This window comes from Cyclopterus lumpus, chromosome 5 (genome assembly GCF_009769545.1).
Source record: "Cyclopterus lumpus isolate fCycLum1 chromosome 5, fCycLum1.pri, whole genome shotgun sequence".
In the NCBI taxonomy this organism is placed as follows: Eukaryota; Metazoa; Chordata; class Actinopteri; order Perciformes; family Cyclopteridae; genus Cyclopterus; species Cyclopterus lumpus.
In genome coordinates, this window is record NC_046970.1 from 1,538,042 (window position 1) to 1,562,103 (window position 24,062).

The 24,062-nt window shown below is 45.6% G+C and overlaps 1 protein-coding gene across 2 annotated transcripts in view; it reads right to left on the reverse strand.

The window, feature by feature from the left end:
• Nucleotides 1–24,062, reverse strand: part of slc2a9l2 (solute carrier family 2 member 9, like 2) — a 57,291-nt gene that overhangs the window by 19,054 nt on the left and 14,175 nt on the right. For both annotated transcript variants that reach the window (XM_034532652.1, XM_034532651.1), the window contains exons 6-10: nt 17,220–17,352; nt 9,931–10,118; nt 8,824–8,934; nt 5,709–5,810; nt 5,469–5,544 (exon numbers count right to left, since the gene is read on the reverse strand). In XM_034532652.1, coding sequence (XP_034388543.1) covers nt 5,469–5,544; nt 5,709–5,810; nt 8,824–8,934; nt 9,931–10,118; nt 17,220–17,352 — 610 coding nt within the window. The remainder of the gene's footprint in view (nt 1–5,468; nt 5,545–5,708; nt 5,811–8,823; nt 8,935–9,930; nt 10,119–17,219; nt 17,353–24,062) is intronic.

Consider the following 24,062-nt stretch of genomic DNA (forward strand, 5'->3'; position numbering starts at 1 on the left):
ATTATCCAGCGTGTTTTATTATTTAGAAGTCGTTGAACAATTACATAATAAGAAAAGGAGGGATAGAACGAGTCAATACGAGTTAATTATAGAGAGAATATAGGAGCTGACTGATCCATATACTCGCTTTATGAATCTCAGGCAGGACGACGAGAGCTTCATTGAATGAATGGCCTCAGAGAGCGTGTCAATAGTTATTGTGTCAAAGAAGGCAGCAGGTTTAAAATAAATCTGTGTCCTGTGCAGGAGGTGGAACATTCTTCACGTTTCTCTGGAAGGAAGCTGAAGAAGAAGAAACAAAGCCCCTGAAAGATACCGAGCTCTGGCATTTATAAATTCTCTATTTAATTTTCTTATAGATTTATATAAAATCCTGGCAAATAAAAGATGAATTGGAGAGGGACCTCTCCAAATAAAAGCTTTTACAACACGAGTACTAGGAACCTGCTATTAGCCGACATAAAACATCTATAATAAAGACGGTGCTTTTAAATGCTTCTTATGTTGGGGGAAGTCAGTGGGTATTAATAATAGATTCAATAAGCCTAAAACAATCCAAACAGAGAGCACTCAGCCCTCGTGGACGTCAATAAGTGTTTTCCAGGCACAGACACAGCAGTTGGAGAGGCTGGGGTAATATATGTCTGCACCTATAACATAAACCTTTAAACATAAAAGCGTTCTCAGAACAGAATAAAACGACAGCATTGCGTCTGAAGACAGACGTGAAGATGCAAGAGTCCATCACACGTAACATATCATTACCCAGATATATATATAACATATCATATATAACATAGAGAGCATGCTGATAACTGGAGGAGTGCCAGGATTACAATCCAGTAACAACCAGAGCGAGGTTGCACAGAGAAGCCAGAAGGACACCGTTTACAGGACTTTAATTGACCACATGTGGAGCTCGCAGGCACAAATGAATCCATGCTCCCCCTCAGAAGCGTCCTCCACTGCACATGAGGGGTCAAGGATGGTGAGTGTGAACTTTATGAGTAACGATGCTGCACTTTAATTCTTCAAACGGTGAAGCTACAGCGTTCCTCCGAGAGCATATCGAGGTATCGACGTTTGCAAAGAACAAATAGTCAGTCGAGACTTTTTGAGCACATTATGTCGCCGTGGGCACAAACACATTTCATCTGAATAAACTAAAACAAGTATTTAGTGAATCCCTTGAAGGCATCACCGCGTACGCATGATGTTCACGGGCACAGTCTCCGAGAACACATTGGTCTCAGTGGTTGTAGAGTTGTAGTGGATTGTATGTATACTTGCACATGTAAATAAGAAAGTCTATGTTTTAAATGAATACATAAGAAAGATATTATTATTGTAACTGTAATGCTAGTTGAGGATTTATGGGGAGGATTCATGTCTTTATGTGGCAAAGTGCACATTAAAGTGGGCGCTTGATGGTTTCACTCATTTCATTTATAGATTATTCAAACCGCATAAAGTACGGCAAGACGGGAATATTAAATAGTAAGAAAATGGTAATAAACAAGACACTGATCCAATGAGGTGATAAACAAGAAGATGATTAGAGCCACCCGAATACACACCTCCACTAATGAATGCAGGTGTTCAGAGACCGTGGTCCCCTTCACAAAGTCTTAATACATCAGCCTTTGCTTCTTCCTTCATTTTTTTTAATCTCTCTTCCAATAGAATCCTAATCTAATACTGGCTGCCATACATCATTAAATGCCCCTCTCATATCTTCGCTCCCTGTGTGGCCCCCACAAAGCTCTCGTCGGGGGATGTTCACAGCTCACCTGTGGGGCCTCTCGTTAGCTGCTAACTCTCCCAACAGTTGTTCCCACAATCCCACAGAAAGGTGACTCATCTTCTGTCCAGTCCTCTGGGGCCTTTGTAACCCCCTATGTTCCTCCCCTCTATAAGGTCTCTTCTCTTGTGACTACACCATCCACACACCAGAGGCTCCACCAAGTTTACACCATAACCATATATGTATCACCTCATCGTCTAAGAATGTACTTTCACGATTTAACAACTCTAATAATAAAACAGGTGTGATTTGACTTCCATTCAAAGCTCCAAATAATATTTCCCACCACCATGATTTGAAATGTTGTCATAAACTCATCTTGAACAAAAATAATGTGAACGAGTTCATCTCCAAGTCAGCCACCTGCCTTTCAACATTATCTGAAAATGAAGCATTCGTATTGAAAGTAGCAGCGCATTAATTATCATTATAATTAACACATATTTCCATATCTTATGCTTAGTGTGCATGTGAATTATGAGCTTGTACCAATATCTACGAGATGTGAATGAAACGTTTAAAGAATCCAGAGGAAATGTGTTTAAAGTAAAGAGAGCAAATTGTCTTTATAAAGCTGGAATACGTGTGAAACCGTGTCAGCGTGTGCAAAGGTTTTAATAATGAATGCAGGTATCAAAGATTGCTTCGTGGGAGCGGACAAAGAAACCAGTAAACTCAATCTGTTGACGACATGAAGAGCAGCTCAGCCTTCTGCATTGGGATGTTTCCTCTCTTTGTCGTTCTGCTCAGCAGGGCTGATGTTTATGTTTACTAGGGTTATGTTTAAATCACTGACGCTTTCCTCTGCTTTCATTGGTCGCTGCCCCACAGAGCCAAAGCATCAGCCACTGAGAAGGAAATGAGTTCTTGTCAGATTAATTCGGCCCCGATGCACTTTTATCTGATTGCATTTTTAAAGCACTTTATGAGGACTGACTTGTCATCTGCTGAAAGTGAGAAGAGTGTCGTTGTGGCTGGGAGGGCCATTAAATCAAATCAGTGCATTGATCCTCTCAGAACAGAAAGACTTCCTCGGACCACAAAGGGTGCTCGCTGGAGGGAAGACATCAAGGCATCGGGCCGCAGATGAGCCTTTAAACGCCTTTATTAGCGGCTGCTAAGACGCTAATGGGACCCAGTTAATAAACTGGGTCCCATTAGCATCGCTGGCCAGGCCCTTTACGGCCATGCCAACGATGTCTCCAGAAGAAGGACAAGGATTGAGATGTAAGGAGCTACTTCCGACTGCTGAGTCACCAACAGCTGCAGGACCACAGTCTGTGTGTCAATACTCTAAAACGAGAGTCGGTTCAGAACCTACGAGACGAAGCACGAAGCCTTTGAGCAAACGTACCGACTCGCATCCGAAATGAAGGCTCAGAAAAATACGGTTAACATGGAGGAATGGGGGGGTTCACATTTATATGGAATATAATATTGTGGCTGTTTTGGGTGATGTCACTTTAAATTTTCTAAAATCAAGAACTTTATTTTAAGATAAACATTTTTCAAAAGCTTTCTGTTGCTCAATATATTCTTCTTATTGTTCTCTTATCCCTTATTTTGCTTGAAATGAGAAAGCAACGTGTATTTATCTTTAGATTATGCATTCTTTATAATTAATCCAGTTCAATTTGAACACCGACGATAAATATTGTTGAGATTAATACAACTGTCGGGTATTTAAATGTACTGGACATGGGACTAAATCATTATCAGACATCATCGTGATGTTCGGACCTTTGCACCCGGACATCTTCTCAAATGGACCTCGTTGAATTATAATTCCACTGATATCGTTCACGTCTAATAAACAGATCAATGCCTCACGGGAACAGAGACCACATGGTCAGTGTTGATGTGTATTTATCGACAGCAGAGAGGAAAACAGCCCTCTGAGGATTGTGGGTAATCGTGTTCAACATCCCGTTCCAGGATGTTCATTTTTCATATACAGGCAGCCTCATTATGAGGGTTTTGAACCGGCTCGGGTTGAGTGGTTCTCTCTGGCTGGACAAGCAAGAGTGTCCAGTTAATGATATATATATACACATGGCACATGGCACATGGCACATGGCACATGGCACATGGCACATGGCACATGGGACATGGGACATGGGACATGGGACATGGGACATGGGACATTGCACATTGCACATGGCACATTGAACATGGCACATGGCACATTGAACATGGCACATGGCACATGGCACATGGCACATGGCACATGGCACATGGCACATGGGACATGGGACATGGGACATGGGACATTGCACATGGCACATGGCACATGGCACATGGCACATGGGACATGGGACATGGGACATGGGACATGGGACATGGGACATGGGACATTGCACATTGCACATGGCACATTGAACATGGCACATGGCACATTGAACATGGCACATGGCACATGGCACATGGCACATGGCACATGGCACATGGCACATGGGACATGGGACATGGGACATGGGACATTGCACATTGCACATTGCACATGGCACATTGAACATGGCACATGGCACATTGAACATGGCACATGGCACATGGCACATGGCACATGGCACATGGCACATGGCACATGGGACATGGGACATGGGACATTGCACATTGCACATTGCACATGGCACATGGCACATTGAACATGGCACATGGCACATTGAACATGGCACATGGCACATGGCACATGGCACATGGCACATGGCACATGGGACATGGGACATGGCACATGGCACATGGCACATGGCACATGGCACATGGCACATGGGACATGGGACATGGGACATTGCACATGGCACATGGCACATGGCACATGGCACATGGCACATGGGACATGGGACATGGGACATGGCACATGGCACATGGCACATGGCACATGGCACATGGCACATGGCACATGGCACATGGGACATGGGACATGGGACATGGCACATTGCACATGGCACATGGCACATGGCACATGGCACATTGCACAGCTAGAGCACAACATAGATGTGCCTCCCTCTAATCCTCTCAGGTCACACGTCTGGTACTAACTCAGCCACCAAACTGTGTTAGGGGATAAAAAAGGAACATTGTCAATGTCGGTTCTGCTTCCTGCTATCAGGGAAACTGAGAGAGACCTCGAGCGAACACCTACGTCATCTCAGTGTGAAGCTTCACAGAATAAATACACATTGGATTACATTCAGAGAAGACGAGGACTCGTACTGTAAACCAGACAGTTTATATTGTCCAATAACCAGGCTATTGATCAGGAAAACGCATAAATGCAGACTTCCATCTGCACCGGAGATGTGAAGGGGCAGCGGTGAAGGCAGGAGGGGCAGGAGATGGCTGATAACAAACTAAGTTAGCCCTTTAATTCGTCAAAAACAATCTCTTTGGTTTCTTTAGTAAAACTCTGCTCCATCTATCTGAGAGGAGCTGTGGCTCCTCAGGCTCAAAGCCCACTGGGATCATCCCTTAAAGTGTGTGAGCGTCATCCTCTTCCTCTCGCAGCCATTCACGTCCCAAAGCAATGAGGGGCTTCATGTATTTCTACAGACCATAAATCATCACTGAGGTGGAAGTGCACCTCAGCACTCTGACAACAATCTGCAGGGTGTCCACTCGTTCTCTTTCAAGTGAAGTGGAGATCTCCATCAGTGGTTCTTCTTACCTGGCCCGGAGCAGAAGGACGCGATCACCGCCAGAATACAGGCGTAACTGAGGTAGTGCATCCATGACTGGCTGTCCTGGTGAGAGAGACGAGCACAATAAATACATCAGGGAAATTGATCATTAACATCCTATATTTCCAATCCTATATCACCAAATAAATCAAAGAAAATTCAACCCGCACATTTGTACATTTCTTGCGTCACGTTTGCCTCGCCGGCCGGTAGGAGAAGGAGCTCACCTGGAACTTGAGGAACACCGTGAGGAGGCTGTAGAAAACGGCCATGGACGAGAACCCGAAGATGAGGAGCGGCTTCCTCCCGATCCGTTCTATCACTAAGCCCTGGGACGACAAGGTCAGAGCCAAGGTCAGAGCCAGGGTCAGAGCCAAGGTCAGAGCCAAGGTCAGAGCCAGGGTGAGAGACAAGGTCAGAGCCAGGGTCAGAGCCAAGGTCAGAGCCAGGGTCAGAGCCAAGGTCAGAGCCAAGGTCAGAGCCAAGGTCAGAGCCAAGGTCAGAGCCAATGTCAGGGCCAAGGTTATAGCCAAGGTCAGGCCCAAGGTCAGAGCCAGGGTCAGAGCCAAGGTCAAGGGGCTTCTGCACAATGGCTGCATGTGAACACGTGTGTTGGAGAAGAGCTTCTTTTTTAGAGCAGCTTTACTTTGGCAAGAGGTCATGGCCAAGAATGTGTGTGTGTGTGTGTGTGTGTGTGTGTGTGTGTGTGTGTGTGTGTGTGTGTTTGTGTGTGTGTGTGTGTGTGTGTGTGTCCCATTGCTCCCTGAAGGCATAGGATATTTTTCTCACACACACACTAACACACCAGCCACCAGCAAAGCCACAGCTTATTACTGTCTCTGAAGGTGTGTGTGTGTGTGTGTGTGTGTGTGTGTGTGTGTGTGTGTGTGTGTGCTGATGATAACCTTTTCAGTATCTCCAGGGTTGGATGTGGGGTTCAGACCCTCGTGGTTTCCGTGAGTGTTGATTGGTCCGCTTACTTTATGCAAATCTTTACAAGCTTTCCCTACAATGTGCAATGTGTGTGTCTAGGTTTGGTCTATTTCGCTCAAATAAACAGAATAAGAAGCAGAATAAACCGGTCTGATGATGATTAACGAGACGCTGAATTCAAAGGCAGAATAAATCCATGTGAGGCCGGTAGATATGAACAGAAGGGCTCAACTCCTAAACACCAAACATTCAAGTTATGACATCACTCCATCAAAACTCAAGATGAGGAACAACTGGAGCCAGGTGCTAAACCTCTGTGACGATCCACTTAGACCATCCGCCCGCTTCAGTTTTATGAATATCCATCATTATGGAACAAAGCGCAGATACGTGACGCCTTATTTCCATCCCTACTTTAAACTGGACAGGAATTATGAAGCGAGAGAGGGAGGCATGCGACGTGAAGGCGGTCACACGGTGTGTGCTTTGAGCCGCTGGGCGTTCATAAATCACTTTCACGAGGGCAGAGCCTGCATTAATAACTACTGATAATAACAGTTATACCTGTTAACGGTGGTCTTCCTCCGTCCACTGTTCACATTACCAAGAAAACAGTAACTCAATGAAAAAAGGACGGACTCATCCATCCTGTATATTTCCTCCACCCTATCCCAGCATGCATTGCTCGAGTGTCAACACGCATCCTGTCATCGACCATGACGAAGAGCCCTCACTTAGCGCCTTGACGTCACACCTTATCAATTATCACATAAACCACTTATTGCCGTGCAGGAGGTCTTCTTTGCATCGCGGCCGCTCCACGTCAGTGAGATGTTCTGCTCTATGCTTTATGTCTAGGAATAAAAGATGTGCACTTGTAACTTATTGTGTGTGTCATGCAAAGAAAGGGAAAAGTCCACATAATAATCTATATTAAAGATCCACACCTCATAGATACAGCCAATTCCCCCGAAAGGCCCCACAATGCACTGGTGTTCCTACAACCAATCCAAGGGTCTCATGAGCAGCTGCACGACGCACAACCGATGCAGGGGTTCAGTGATGCTGCAGGTACCCGTCTGCCAAAATGAAGAAAGTAATCTTCCCTGAGACTTTGCAAGTTAACTTTTATCTATTGTGAGTGTTTCTTCCCCTCCCTTTGGAATATGAAAATTGTATATTTGTATATGCCGAAAAAAAAGGCATTACTGATGGAATATTGCGGTGTATTAAGAAGTGCATTTCCCAGGATTTTGGGGGATTAAACCTCCACTTTGAAATGTTTGCCACGAAAATGAAAGAAAAGTCACATTTGTGTAGAGTTTGATTTGAATATCCGAAAATATGTGAAGCTCCCGAAGCCCGGAATCAAATTAATCTTTTCTCACCAGATGTACGTGAACAGGAGGCTCGTGCAAATGGTGTCTGTTCAAAAGCAATTAAATATCACCACAGGTCTGAGAAGCTCTGGAGGAAGGAATAAAAATGTCTAATACTCAGCTTCATCCCAAAGGTTTACTTTGTTCTAAGGAATAGTTTATGGAAGTACAGCTTTATGAAAACATTTACAAAAACAAACTAAATTCTATGTGTTTTAATGAGGAAGCGTGTGTTGGATAAATAAATAAATTAGATAAATAAACACATTGCATTGTACAAGCCATTGATATGCGAGTTTATCATTTACGACTAATGTGCGTATTCCAGTAATTATGATCATAAATAAACGTTTATTTAACGTCACGTTGTGGAGCAGCGGCGGTTGAAGATGGCTTGATGGTCTGCTGCAGATACAAGACAGGGAAACATTATGGGATGTGGAACTACGGCCCAGGAACTTACATTGTACCGCTATTACGGTTCATTAAAAAACGGTTCATTAAAAAGACGTATTAATGTGGTCGAAAAGGAAATCAATCAGCCTGTAATGTTATTAGTGCGAGTGGATCACTACTGTGGATTTTTATGATTGATTTCTTAATTAATAATTAGTAGTTATTGCACAGACAATATTCTGGAGAGCAATGCAACATTATCTCCCGCGTATTAATAACTCAGAAGAGTCAGAAGAGTCTGACTCCACTACACATTTGATGAGGTCATACAGAGCAAAACTTCTCTAAAACGACCAAATGAATGCACGCTATTGGCTGTGTGAGGTCACAACTTCAGAGTCAACTATTGACCGTTTCATGCCCTCCACACGGTAATCATACGCTGGATAAACATGCGGCTGGATTTTGTTCTGCTCTTTAATGTTTTCCCAAATGGGAAACCTGATAGAAAAACGTCAACGTGACTACGAGAGCGTTTAAAGTGAACTACGAGAGGCGCAGACTTACATAACTCACTTCATATCAGAATATACCTTTATCTTTATATATTGTTCATATGAAGAGCGGCACTCACCGAGATGATGGCCGCCAGCGTCTCGACGGCCCCGGTGCTCAGGGTGATGTAGGGGAGAAGGTTCTCGGCAAAGCCCGCCTCCCGAAGGATCCCACTGGTGTAGTACCAGATCTATGGAAAGTAATACACGTATAATATATATATATATAGATAGATAGAGGCTGTGATTGACGCTGTCACATTGTCTGCAGGACTTTTTCTCAGCTGTCAGCTTCATTGCCTCCGAGTCCGTCTCACACTGTAATATTTATAATTTTTACTGGAGTCATTTGACGGGTGTGATGGGGAATCAAAAGAAAGACCTCCAGAGTCCTCTAAATTAAATTCCTGTCTTTGTGAAATAAGAATGTATGTAAATTCAGTCGTGATCGTTCTCTACTCGGGAGTTCCGGCGTTGCGTTATACGGTATTACTAAAAAATCCATCAACCTATCAAATGTGAAAATGTGACTATTATTCTTCATGATGGCGATTCTGAATATGAATTTGATTCGAGCCGTTATAACTGATGACTTTATTTATTATAACTGGCTTAATATGATATATGATGACTTTTTTTTTACCTTTTAAAACAAAAACACCATCTTTTGGTCCTGATGGGACTTTTTAAAAGTGAACACGGAGCTCACGCTGCTCCATGCCGCCTGTTGACAGCAGCAGTTTACGGGGCAACACGCCGGAGTGATAATGTGTTTAACGTGTTTGGCTTTCCCTCAAATGGACAAAACTAATTGTCGCTTCAAGCGTTGCCTGAAATTGGACTTCCTGAAGTCAGGCGGCGAAGCTTCCGACCGGGCGAGTTGTGCAGAGTCGGCTAACAAGGAAGCCGAGCGGCCATTTCTCCTGTCACTCAAAGCAGGCGGGTAACACGCTCCTCTTCCTGCCCACTGGGGTCCAAAACTGATTGGCAATTTTCAGATGTGATGAGGTGTAACAGAGCGTCTCCCCAAAAAGTCTCATGCTGACATGCAGCATGATTATCACGGGAAATGGGCTTCAATACATTTTTTTTAAAAACACGAAAAATAATAATAATCCTAAATATGACGCACTAGGATAGCGTAAAGAACGAGATTCCACTGAGAGTGTGAGAAGATTGCATCTTACGGCGTTGAGGCCGCAGAGCTGATAGCAGGCCATGCTGATGACGATGGTGATGAGCTGCCATCGAACCGCCGGGTTCCTCAGCAGCTGGAGCACAGAGGCGGTGTGCATGTTGTCCTGAACCTGGGCCTCCGCACGGACCTCCTCCAGCTCCCGGGACACGTCCTTCTTCCCCAGAAACCTCTGGAAGGCTGAGACACACACACACACACACACACACACACACACACACACACACACACACAAACCATCATGCTGAGATCAAAGAAGATTAGGATGCACAGCCTGCAGAGTGCACATCTGTAAACAACCAACACTCACTCAGACTGATCTGAAATCAGTTGTCTGTAGTTTCATTGAGTGTCTGTGGCTAGAAATCTGTCTTTTGGTGTGTAATCTGTATTCTAACTGGGAAAGAGGCCAGTTTCTTTGTCTCTTTTGGCCTCCATGAAGTACGTACTGGGTAATGAATGCAGTCTCAATGTTAATCACCTCCCAGGTCGGTGTTTAAATTACATTATGAGTATTAAATTAGCCCCCCCAGGTGGTGTGTGATCGGAGTGCATATTAAAAGTACCCAGTGGAGACGTTGCATTCTCGAGGTGGAGAAAAAAAAAGCAGAAGTTTCTATTGGAAATGATGACTTTATTTATTAATACGCTTTCAAGCTGAATCTCGCTTCTGTGTGGCGTTACCGAGGAACTAATGTTTTTAGTGAGTCGCACTGTTGTTTACATGTTTGATTTCCTTTTTATATTCATAAAGATTTGGCTTTGAAACGGTGTGATGGAGTTGCATTCAGTGTGTCATGTTTGATGAGAACAGACGAGTGACATTCTGTCTCCACGCGTTCTCGGTCCAAACGCTTCCTGCATCATTTTCCATTTCACTGCAATGCAGATGAAACTCTGCCCTCTCAACCACGGGGATTTAAAGTAGTGCACGCTCATCCTCGAACGGAAGCAGACAAAATCATGGACTTAAATATCGTGTTATGGCAAACGTCGTGATGAAAACAATGACTTCCATTAAAACCCTCTGCCCTGCTTGTTGCGCAACAACTGAATGCACTTGCGTCACGCTATAAGCTACGTGTTTCTTCTCTCATTCAAGAGGAAGAAAAAAACAACAGGAGCACAAACACGTTTCATATCTGAGTCTGCAGCTGGCCAGTTGAAGGTTGTTTGAGCTGCTGGGACGTGCTGGACTGCAGGGAACAGGTGACGTCGCTCCACACTTTGATCTGTTAGCCTTTCTGTGGGTGCGTGGGAACTCAAGGTGAGAACAGGCTAAAGACAAGACCCAGAATAGCACATCTCTACGTACCTCCAGGGACGTGAGTGAGAACGGTGGCCACAAAGACATTCATCTTTATTTCAAGTCAGACAAGAAAAAAAAAAATACCCATCGTCCAACAGTTACAAAGAACAAGTTGAGATCTGACTTCAACAGAATAATCATCAAGAGTAAATGTAAATGAGTCTCAGACTCACGTGGTGGGGGGGGGGGGATGACGCGATATGTCGACGTAAGGGAACGTTTATTGTTTCCTGCAGGAGGACAGCGGGGCTCGGTCACACGGCGCCGCTGTGGGCTGAGCCTCAACGCCTGATTGACAGGCTGCTTGAGAGTATGCACTGCATTATTACTGCGACAATAACAACTTAACCATTTCAATATTTAAAGGGAGTCTTAAAAGGGTCCGAAAAGAAGGTGAACGCGGATGCATTATGCAGTAAGTGCGGCATTATTCCATATTTGTAAGTCCCATTAGATGACCAAACCCATAATGCACAGTCCATCGCTCTACTCTGGCTCTCAGCCCCCAAGGCCACGAGTGAGTACTGAGGATGTACATCTTTATATGTCGGTCACGAATCCATCACAAAGTATGAAAAATCATTTTCTAGAATGACAAACGATGGCTGCTGCTGGTTAACGTTGAAAACACGAGTCGGTTGATGGCGGGCCGACACACAGGTGGACTGAGAACAAGGTGACACCTGACCAAGCGCATCCTCTAGCTTCCCTGGTTGGTCCATTCAGTGTTTCTATACCTTCCAGACCACTCTGACCTTCCAGATTCAAACTGCAGGTCAGACCGGTGACCTCGGCATCCGGCCTTCAGCCACGATGACAACAGCTATAGAGACCGGAGAGACGGGCCAGAAACAAGCACACGTTGTGATTGGTGCGTTGGGAAACCTCACGCCACAACAAGGGAAGTCGAGGCTCCTGACATGAAGACCATCTGATCTTCAGCCTGCAAGTGGAAGGCCTCTAGGTGACAAGGAGACAAGGAGACCAAAGCTCATTTACCAGATGCCGATTTGCTGAACGGACTCGAGGTTGGAATTATGTATTTGGTGAGAGCAGCTACAAACAAAAGACAGATGGCAAAACCAGAGCGAGCTAAAAATAAAAGTGCTCCATCACGAGAGGTGCAAGGGCCGTCCTTGAATTGCAAAATACTTTCACAACAAAGTTAGTTTGAAGATTACCTTCAGTGCTCAAAGTTAGTTCGTTTTCAAAGAGACTTTCCAGAATTGATAAATCATGTCTCATAGCCGTCTTATGAATTAAGCTCTTTGGATGCATCTGTATTGCCATAAAGTTAATACCATGAATACCATTAACTGCGATGTCCGGCAGATAAACATCCATAATTCTGCTTGATTATTACATAATTTGCATGAGAATGATGAGGTCTGATGACTGCAGCTGTCTGTACTTCCACAGGAACATTGCAAACTGCTAAAAGCTATAGCTTTGGGCTTTTTACTGGCAAAACAGCCGATCTGATGAGCTTGGAAGGCGTCTTGTTTCCCGACGGCTTTCATTTCCTTCTGTCTACACATTGGCTCCCAAACCTGCCTGACAGCCTGTTTTTATTCAAAACATCAAACATTGGATTCATCCCAACAGCTGATAATCATCTCATTATTCTGGCTGACTGGACCTCCTCTCAGGACTGAGGGGGCGTGTGCTCCTTATTACCTCACACATCGGATGCACCGCTTAGGGCCAGACGACCTACGTCCATGGGATCTGGTGACCTTGGCGACCTATCATTGGTCCATGGGATCTGGTGGCCTTGGTGACCTATCATTGGTTCATGGGATCTGGTGGCCTTGGTGACCTATCATTGGTTCATGGGATCTGGTGGCCTTGGTGACCTATCATTGGTTCATGGGATCTGGTGACCTTGGCGACCTATCATTGGTCCATGGGATCTGGTGACCTTGGCGACCTATCATTGGTCCATGGGATCTGGTGGCCTTGGTGACCTATCATTGGTTCATGGGATCTGGTGACCTTGGTGACCTATCATTGGTCCATGGGATCTGGTGACCTATCTTTGGTCCATGGGATCTGGTGACCTATCATTGGTCCATGGGATCTGGTGGCCTTGGTGACCTATCATTGGTTCATGGGATCTGGTAGCCTTGGTGACCTATCATTGGTTCATGGGATCTGGTGACCTTGGTGACCTATCATTGGTTCATGGGATCTGGTGGCCTTGGTGACCTATCATTGGTTCATGGGATCTGGTGACCTTGGTGACCTATCATTGGTTCATGGGATCTGGTGGCCTTGGTGACCTATCATTGGTTCATGGGATCTGGTGGCCTTGGTGACCTATCATTGGTTCATGGGATCTGGTGGCCTTGTTGACCTATCATTGGTTCATGGGATCTGGTGGCCTTGGTGACCTATCATTGGTTCATGGGATCTGGTGGCCTTGGTGACCTATCATTGGTCCATGGGATCTGGTGACCTATCATCGGTGCATGGGATCTGGTGACCTTGGTGACCTATCATTGGTCCATGGGATCTGGTGACCTATCATTGGTCCATGGGATCTGGTGACCTTGGCGACCTATCATTGGTCCATGGGATCTGGTGCCCTATCATTGGTCCATGGGATCTGGTGACCTATCATTGGTCCATGGGATCTGGTGACCTATCATTGGTCCATGGGATCTGGTGACCTTGGTGACCTATCATTGGTCCATGGGATCTGGTGACCTTGCATAAATCTCAGCACGGCTCCATCCGACCTGAGCGGAGGTCCAACACGGCCACAGAGACTCAGAACGAGGTCGCATCTCGTTCCGTTCTACGCGGCCGAGTGGGGCGAATAAAACACTCAATATTTGTGAGTTCAACTCGGGTCACTTGCATTGGTGCATTTATGGGGCCGTGCCCCCAACACCTGTGTGGGTGTGATAAGATGAGACATATGCTTTATTGTCCTAGGGAAACTGGATCACACACTCGCATAGAACATAAATCACACGCACACTCAAAAATAAAACCAGGTGCGATCCACACAGATAATAAATAATCATATTATTATATTTCTTTTTTTGTACCGATTAAGCCTGCAGATTGGCAACACCTGGAGTTCTGGACTCAGGATATGTATTGCACACATATTTCATAGAAGAGCTTTTCAATTTTCCCTGTGACCTCGTGGCTGTTGGAGTCAGACATGCTGACGGATGGAGGACCAGGGTGTCACATCAACGATGGAGGAGCAGGGTGTCACATCAACGATGGAGGAGCAGGGTGTCACATCAACGATGGAGGAGCAGGGTGTCACATCAATGATGGAGGACCAGGGTGTCACATCAACGATGGAGGAGCAGGGTGTCACATCAACGATGGAGGAGCAGGGTGTCACATCAACGATGGAGGAGCAGGGTGTCACATCAACGATGGAGGACCAGGGTGTCACATCAACGATGGAGGAGCAGGGTGTCACATCAACGATGGAGGAGCAGGGTGTCACATCAACGATGGAGGAGCAGGGTGTCACATCAACGATGGAGGACCAGGGTGTCACATCAACGATGGAGGACCAGGGTGTCACATCAACGATGGAGGAGCAGGGTGTCACATCAACGATGGAGGAGCAGGGTGTCACATCAACGATGGAGGAGCAGTGTGTCACATCAACGATGGAGGACCAGGGTGTCACATCAACGATGGAGGACCAGGGTGTCACATCAACGATGGAGGAGCAGGGGGTCACATCAACGATGGAGGAGCAGGGTGTCACATCAACGATGGAGGAGCAGGGTGTCACATCAACGATGGAGGAGCAGGGTGTCACATCAACGATGGAGGAGCAGGGTGTCACATCAACGATGGAGGACCAGGGTGTCACATCAACGATGGAGGAGCAGGGTGTCACATCAACGATGGAGGAGCAGGGTGTCACATCAACGATGGAGGAGCAGGGTGTCACATCAACGATGGAGGAGCAGGGTGTCACATCAACGATGGAGGACCAGGGTGTCACATCAACGATGGAGGAGCAGGGTGTCACATCAACGATGGAGGACCAGGGTGTCACATCAACGATGGAGGAGCAGGGTGTCACATCAACGATGGAGGACCAGGGTGTCACATCAACGATGGAGGACCAGGGTGTCACATCAACGATGGAGGAGCAGGGTGTCACATCAACGATGGAGGACCAGGGTGTCACATCAACGATGGAGGAGCAGGGTGTCTCCTACTCCTACTTCCTGCCTTCCATTTGAAATATTGTAAATGTTTTAGGTGTAATCTTAAACTGTGACTTTGTGTTTTACGCGTGAGGACAAAACCTTTGGATTCAAGGTGAAACATCAGAGCGACCCGACCTTTATAGAGTATGCACATCAAAGACTTCAAACCAGGCCACAGATTAAAAACCATCAGTCATATCTGACGTCACATTATTCTGCATGCTTCATTAACTGGTTTGAGCTGTTGCTGCTCCGGTCACATGCACTTTAATATTCAACGGCATCGCTCTATAATTACTCCCTCTTCATGCGAGAGGATGCATAAAGATGAGAGTTGAGATCTGGATTGTTTTGAGTGAAATGTCTCGACATGCTGACGGTGCTCCGCTGTCTGCGGTCGAGTTGTGGTTACACGTTGTGGTATTGTTGAAGATGAGCAGGTCACCATCTGCTTGGAGGAATGAATCATCTGTCAGGTGCTAAATGAGAGTGGGAGAAGACTTCTGGATCATCAAGGATCCTTTAATTATCGTTGATATTTAGAGCTGGAGCGATGAGTCGATTAATTGATACGTTGTCAACTGTTATATTGATTGACAATTGATTAACGAGTTATCTGAGTACAGCTTCTTAAATGTGAATATGTTCTGGTTTCTTTACTGAATATCTTTGAGTCGTGGAGGAAAAAAGACATCAGGGTGTCATCGTGTGCTTTGTGTAGATGATGCACACACACACACACACACACACCTCCATCCTCTCTTCATCCCTCTGTGTGTGTGTGCTTTGTGTAGACGATGCACACACACACACACCTCCATCCTCTCCTCATCCCTCTGTGTGTGTGTGTGCTTTGTGTAGACGATGCACACACACACACACACACACACCTCCATCCTCTCTTCATCCCTCTGTGTGTGTGTGCTTTGTGTAGACGATGCACACACACACACACCTCCATCCTCTCCCCATCCCTGTTTGGTGTGTGTGCTTTGTGTAGACGATGCACACACACACACACACACACACCTCCATCCTCTCCCCATCCCTCTGTGTGTGTGTGTGTGTGCTTTGTGTAGACGATGCACACACACACACACCTCCATCCTCTCTTCATCCCTCTGTGTGTGTGTGTGCTTTGTGTAGACGATGCACACACACACACACCTCCATCCTCTCCCCATCCCTGTTTGGTGTGTGTGCTTTGTGTAGACGATGCACACACACACACACACACACACACCTCCATCCTCTCCTCATCCCTCTGTGTGTGTGTGTGCTTTGTGTAGACGATGCACACACACACACCTCCATCCTCTCCTCATCCCTCTGTGTGTGTGTGTGCTTTGTGTAGACGATGCACACACACACACACCTCCATCCTCTCCCCATCCCTGTGTGTGTGTGTGTGTGCAGACACACCACAAGGTCACGTTTGTGGGCCTCTCCCCCTAAACGGCGCTTGGAGGCTGCTGGCTCCGCCCATTTCACACCGTCTGTGTGGCGGCGCTGGCGGCGAGCCAGAGTGTAATAATGCACTCTCAGCACGAGCCCCGACATACGCTCGTCTCCATGACATTACTCTGGAGGGAAGGGAACGTTTGTGTTCGGTGGTTCCTATGTTTATTGTATGAAAAGCATTTTCCTGAAGGTTTGGTGTGTTTTATGCACGTTTAGAATATAGAACGTCTCTCTCCAAACACAAATGTATTTGAGACACGAGCGATGCATTGTGACCACGTTGCAGAGTGAGAGGGATGGCACACACAATACCTCTCTTGGCCCCGGCCTCATCCTTCCTCTCTATCAGCAGGTAGCGAGGACTCTCCGGGAGGAAGGGCAGCACGCACAGCTGCAGCATCGCCGGCAACGCCAGGAAGGAGAACAGGTAGCTCCATCGGGCTTCCTGCAGTCCAAACATACACAAATAAACAACATTTAAGGAGACGTGAAAACGCATCCATGAGTCAAAGGTTGCATTCGTGCCACTTAAAGTGTCCCGTGAATGTGTCAAGAAGTCAAACAGCGTAGTCGGAGCTCCTGGGCAACACTAAGAGGAGCGTGAAGACCTTCAGGTCAGCAACTTCAGGTCACCACCTTCAGGTACCTTCAGGTCAGCACCTTCAGGTCAGTACCTTCAGGTACCTTCAGGTCAGCACCTTCAGGTCAGTACCTTCAGGTCAGCACCTTCAGGTCAGTACCTTCAGGTCACCACCTTCAGGTACCTTCAGGTCACCACCTTCAGGTCAGTACCTTCAGGTACCTTCAGGTCAGCACCTTCAGGTCAGTACCTTCAGGTACCTTCAGGTCAGCACCTTCAGGTACCTTCAGGTCATCACCTTCAGGTACCTTCAGGTCACCACCTTCAGGTCACCACCTTCAGGTCATCACCTTCAGGTACCTTCAGGTCAGTACCTTCAGGTCATCACCTTCAGGTACCTTCAGGTCACCACCTTCAGGTCACCACCTTCAGGTCATCACCTTCAGGTACCTTCAGGTCATCACCTTCAGGTACCTTCAGGTCAGTACCTTCAGGTCATCACCTTCAGGTACCTTCAGGTCACCACCTTCAGGTCACCACCTTCAGGTCATCACCTTCAGGTACCTTCAGGTCATCACCTTCAGGTCAGTACCTTCAGGTCAGCACCTTCAGGTACCTTCAGGTCACCACCTTCAGGTCACCACCTTCAGGTCATCACCTTCAGGTACCTTCAGGTCAGTACCTTCAGGTCATCACCTTCAGGTACCTTCAGGTCACCACCTTCAGGTTACCACCTTCAGGTCATCACCTTCAGGTACCTTCAGTTCACCACCTTCAGGTCAGTACCTTCAGGTCAGCACCTTCAGGTACCTTCAGGTCACCACCTTCAGGTCACCACCTTCAGGTCATCACCTTCAGGTACCTTCAGGTCAGTACCTTCAGGTCATCACCTTCAGGTACCTTCAGGTCAGTACCTTCAGGTCACCACATAGAGGCTGTATTGGTGCAGCTCATGCACTGCCCTCATGAAGATGGCCGGAGCCCCCAGGGTTTAGGACCCCCCCAGGGTTCAGGACCCCCCAGGGTTCAGGACCCCCCCAGGGTTCAGGACCCCCCCAGGGTTCAGCCCGCTTCGTGCAAACGGGGAAGCAGACAATTATGCAGAGACCGGCTGAAGGGAGATGCCATTTGGAGAGGAAATGTCAGCTCTCAACTCAGGAGAACTCTTCGGGGGATTCGGTCTCCTGTAACCTTTAATACACGGGTAGGAACATTTTTAATCAGACTGTACAACTTTTTTAAAGGTATAATTAACTTTTGTCAGCTGTGAATTATCCGCGAGTTATAAAGTCTGCAACGCTGAAATGTGATGACCCTTTAATGAGTCAAGTCTGTGCTACTGTATAATGTACCTCATGCAGGAGAACCACAACAGTCCAGGACTCTGTGGTTCCACGTTGGCCCAAAGGTGGCGCTCACACCCAAAATAGTGCCTTCAAAGGGAGTTTCGTAATCAATCTGGACAAAAGACACGAATGTCTGAGTTCATGTAAATGTTTATTCTTCACGTATAAACACAGAATTCTGAGGAGACAACTATACTGTGTTTGGTTGTTGAAGCTGAAGAGACGTGTGTGAGGAAGGTTCTGTAGAACATGCTGAAGGGTACAGGCTGCACTAATGGAGAGTGCAGCCTGTACATTGATGCGTTTGATACATAAAGGAAATCACAGGCAGCACACGTAACAGAACCCATCAGCCTCGCCGCCGTACTTAATTCGGCCTCGGGTCAATTCTCCAGAGAAATGAATCAAAATGAATATCCAGCTGTGGATCAAAGAAGGCCCTTTACTGATCAGCCTTTCAGCATCAAAGGATCCAGTAAGACTACAATCACTTTTTAGAATATGAGGTTCATCTGCTGATGACCAAGCGCCCCTCCAGCCCGAGAGAGGAAGCTCCTCCCGTCTGCCGACACCAGAAAGACTCCATAAACCCTTCAAAGCGACACAGTTCCAGTTCAGGTGACGTCCCACGCCCCCCCACGCCCGATCTGGATCAGGTCCCCCACGCCCGATCCGGATCGGCCGACGCATGTCAACCTTTCTATTCATTTCCCGTTGGTGGTGTTTGGGCTGTGGGTAGATGTTCATCGTCTTGGAGGTTGGTCCAAGCCGAATTAAACTAGATTCAGCAGTGGTGCAACCGTTCTCAAATCTTTTCATCAATATATTTTGGTTGATTGTTTAGGAATAACAGAAAGTTCTGAAGCACGCCACCGTGAACCAATCGGGTGCGTTCAACAATGGGGAAGCGGACACATTGAACAACGCGTCACCGTAATCATGAGACCTAGATTATTAAAATAGACGTCGGGGTCGTAATGCTTTTTGTCTAGAGTTCAAGAGGTTATTCATATAAAAATAGTAAAAAAGTGCTATAGTATACTTTTCCAAAATATAATAAAGGAAAAATATCAATAGTATTGATTTGAGTGATGAGAATTAAGACATTACCAAGGCGTGTATTAAAATACAGAAATGTCTATGGTAGTAGGTAAATATGCATTTTATCATACCCATACAATGTACTTAAATAATGAGCACATACAACATTTAAAATGAGATTGGAGAGAAAAGGAAAATGCGTTGCTCGCTGAGGCCCTTTAAAGATATTCCCATTAATATTTAAAACCTGTATGTGGGACCTTCATGGTTGTCTGTGGTGGGTGAGCAGTGGAGCTGGAGGTCGTCTTCTCCCAGCTGGAGACGATCAGCCGCCTCAGAGGCAGCGACGTCACACGCGACCTGACGTCGTGTTATGGAAGCATTGATTTCTGTCGGCCGCTCTTTGAGAAATCTATTTTTCACCTCTATATAATTTAGTAGTGTGATATCATATCATCGGGGGGGCAGCGGTCACTTCGCAGTGAGAGGGGCCCGGGTTTGGGTTCCCGGTCCAGAGACCCTGAAGAGGAAGAGCGGTTCAGATGATGGATGAACTCCTCGTGTTGAACGAGTTCTTCTTAGCAGGCGACAAACAGGTTAGACGACCGCTGGCTGTGCTGCATCGAGGACGGTTCACAATGTGACGTGTATGAAGAACATTGACACAATCGAACATGGACATGCACCGCCTAATAATCAGGTTTGACTTATCTGTGTTGTTGTTGTTGTTGTTGTTGTTGTTGTTGTTGTTTACAGGTGTTCAATGACACGAGGCTGCACGTTGTCATTCTGTGATTAACCAAAAGCAGAAGGACCAAACGCTGCATGTTGACAGTTGGAGACCCTTCATGGAGCCAGAGAGGAGGTTCCTGTGAACAGATAACTCCTCCCCCCCCCCCCCCCTGTGATGTATCCAATTAAACCTGTTAACATGATCTGTGCCGGGTCAGCCTTAATTACTGCAGCTCTCCGAGTGAGAGAGGAGGCTGCCGTCTGCGACGCTTCATCCCAGATGTGTATTTCCAGAGAAGGTGGTGAGATTTGATTGGCTGTCACTCACAAGTGGCTAATGCATTATGCATTAAAAGGTGCATTACATGGTGGTGGTGGGGGGGGGGGGGGGGGGGGGGACTTGAGATTACCTGCAATGTATATTGGAATGTTCTGTTGTACCGGAAGAGGAATGAAGTGGTTGGTGATTGTTGGCATCCGCCCAGCGATGAGAGCGCCGACTGATCTGTTATTCTGCTTTTCCCTTGAAGCGTTGTTCCCCGTCTCGTTAGTCTGCCCCATTGCCCTGGAGCTATGGGATGTTGGTAGAAGGTATAAACACAACAACAGAGATGTTGGTAAAAAACCTCACGTCACCAGAGGCTCAGCCTTCTGAATCTATGGAGGAAATGTTCCAGGATCAGAAGAAAAGCCTCCAGCTGTAGTGGATCCACCTCCATAGCCTGCTGTCGCATCCTGTTTGGGAACGTATTCCACTCGCTTCATGTTTATCTCTAAAAAGGTGTTTACATATGTTGCATGTGAAACCTGCTCGTTATTGTTTAAAAGGGCATTGCCCGTCATTCGTTGGTACGTTATATGCTAAAGGGGTTTTGAAAGAAGATCCTAAGGGACGGGGAACACTTTGGATATCTTTGTGGGGCAGAGACTTAAAATACATGTTTTCACCAGATTGTCTTTCATGATCAAGTCCACTTAATATATCTGAATATTGGTTTAACAATATGGAATAAATTAGCAATAATTGATCTCAATGCACCTACAAAGCGGAGAAGTGAAGGGGTGTTAATATGCAGCAGAAATATATACATTTTATTTGGCTTTTAGTGGCATACCCCATGCTCCGGAGCTTCAGCTCTTCTTTGTTGTATTGTCCAGAAGTCTATACACAAATTAATAACCTGAGTATTAGTTTTACATGTAAAATAGCAAGCATAATCTCCCAAAAAAATGCAATCAATGGATGAGTGTTGCCTTCATGTCCGTAACGGAAGAAGCTTATTATTATTGTTATTGAGTGGCAAAATCCTAATGTTAAGAATTTGGGCCAAATTTTAAGGAGAGAATAATGTGATTTAACTGGAATAAAGAAAATGTTCTGCAGTATCTCTAACTGCCGTAATTGGCTAAAGATTGTTATATAACTGATAATGATTGAACGATTATGTTCTGCAGAGATAATGGCTTCGATAGACCACGGACACTTATTAAAGATTATATGAGACGTTTAGTGTTGACTGTTTAAGATATAAAGCCAGTGCAATGTGTAGAAACCTTAAAACGAATAACTAGAAGTCCGGTGGAGAGAGATTTTGGTAATAATCTCCAAAGAAAATGTATTATATTTATATATTTTGGTCTGTAACCTCTGGCGTACTTGTCCTTGTGATTTTTTCTTTCTTTTTTTTAATGTTTTTGTTTTGTAATGAAAATGTAAGCTTATAGAAATAAAAGCCTCTCAAACCCACGTGTCCCGTCTCGAACTCTAACAAAGTTTTTAAAGATTTATATTCCTTTTAATATTACCACTGTACAAAAACAACGGCTGAACTTTAAACTGCAAAGAGCCGAACGCATCCACATGTTTTCACACTGTACCTCCTGTAATATCAAAGTGATGCAGAATACCATATTGCCCTGATAACCAGAGGCCCAGCAATCTTACATTAATTGAATTACAGGGAGGATTCAAACATATCAGCATGCATTGATGAGTTGTGCACAATCCTGATGGAGGATGCAGAGATAAAGGCACATCGTGGTACAATCGTACTGGTGGAAGAAGCATTGCTCCTGCTGCAATGTAATAAACATGTTTCCATACTGGGGTAAAGGTCAGTGGCTAAGCATGAAGGTTATAGTCGTTATGATTTGTCAAAGCTTATCACCATCGTGCACCACAGAGGGACGTCTGACACCAGCTCCCATTAACAGAGTCACCCAAAGAAAAGCAAGGACACGTGATCATAAGATATCAAAGGTGTCTGTGATGCACGACGACTGCATTTGATATTTTAAAGGTGGTCTGCAGGTTGATATGACGGATAGTTACAGAACCTCGGCCCGTGTGTGAATGTCAGCGCCAAAGGACGAGAGGAGAAAGCTGCCAAATCCTTCCAAAATACATAAACGGGGGAATTCACAGCTTACGGCAGACGGATGTCTTCCTGGACTTTCCTTTAAGGGAAAATACAGATATATTTCTTTCATTTGTTTGTATTTGCACGGCGGGAAGAGAGAGAAAGACAACGATGGATCAGAAGTACGATAGCTGTATGGAGCATATGAAATGTAAATGTGTGTGCGTGATCTTCGCCTTGTTTTTCCTTATTCCGCTCATGTTAACGTGTCATAAAGAAGGTTAATGAGAGGAGTATGAATGATGTCCTCCGTGTCTGAGGGGGCAGCTTCCTGAACACCAGAGACCTGCGACCCGGTTCATGGAAACCGTCTGGAAGGAGACCGAGAGGCTCTGGTTGTGTTGGTGGTGTTTTACAGTTCTTCTTGTACTCTTCAGGGTACATCTCAGAGGTACACAAGTACTTTGTACTCCACCATAGAGGTACACATTGTACTTTGTACTCCACTATAGAGGTACACATTGTACTTTGTACTCCACCATAGAGGTACACATTGTACTTTGTACTCCACTATAGAGGTACACATTGTACTTTGTACTCCACTATAGAGGTACACATTGTACTCCACTATAGAGGTACACATTGTACTTTGTACTCCACCATAGAGGTACACATTGTACTTTGTACTCCACCATAGAGGTACACATTGTACTTTGTACTCCACCATAGAGGTACACATTGTACTTTGTACTCCACTATAGAGGTACACATTGTACTTTGTACTCCACCATAGAGGTACACATTGTACTTTGTACTCCACTATAGAGGTACACATTGTACTTTGTACTCCACCATAGAGGTACACATTGTACTTTGTACTCCACTATAGAGGTACACATTGTACTTTGTACTCCACCATAGAGGTACACATTGTACTTTGTACTCCACTATAGAGGTACACATTGTACTTTGTACTCCACTACAGAGATACACATTGTACTCCACTATAGAGGTACACATTGTACTTTGTACTCCACTATAGAGGTACACAAGTACTTTGTACTCCACTATAGAGGTACACATTGTACTTTGTACT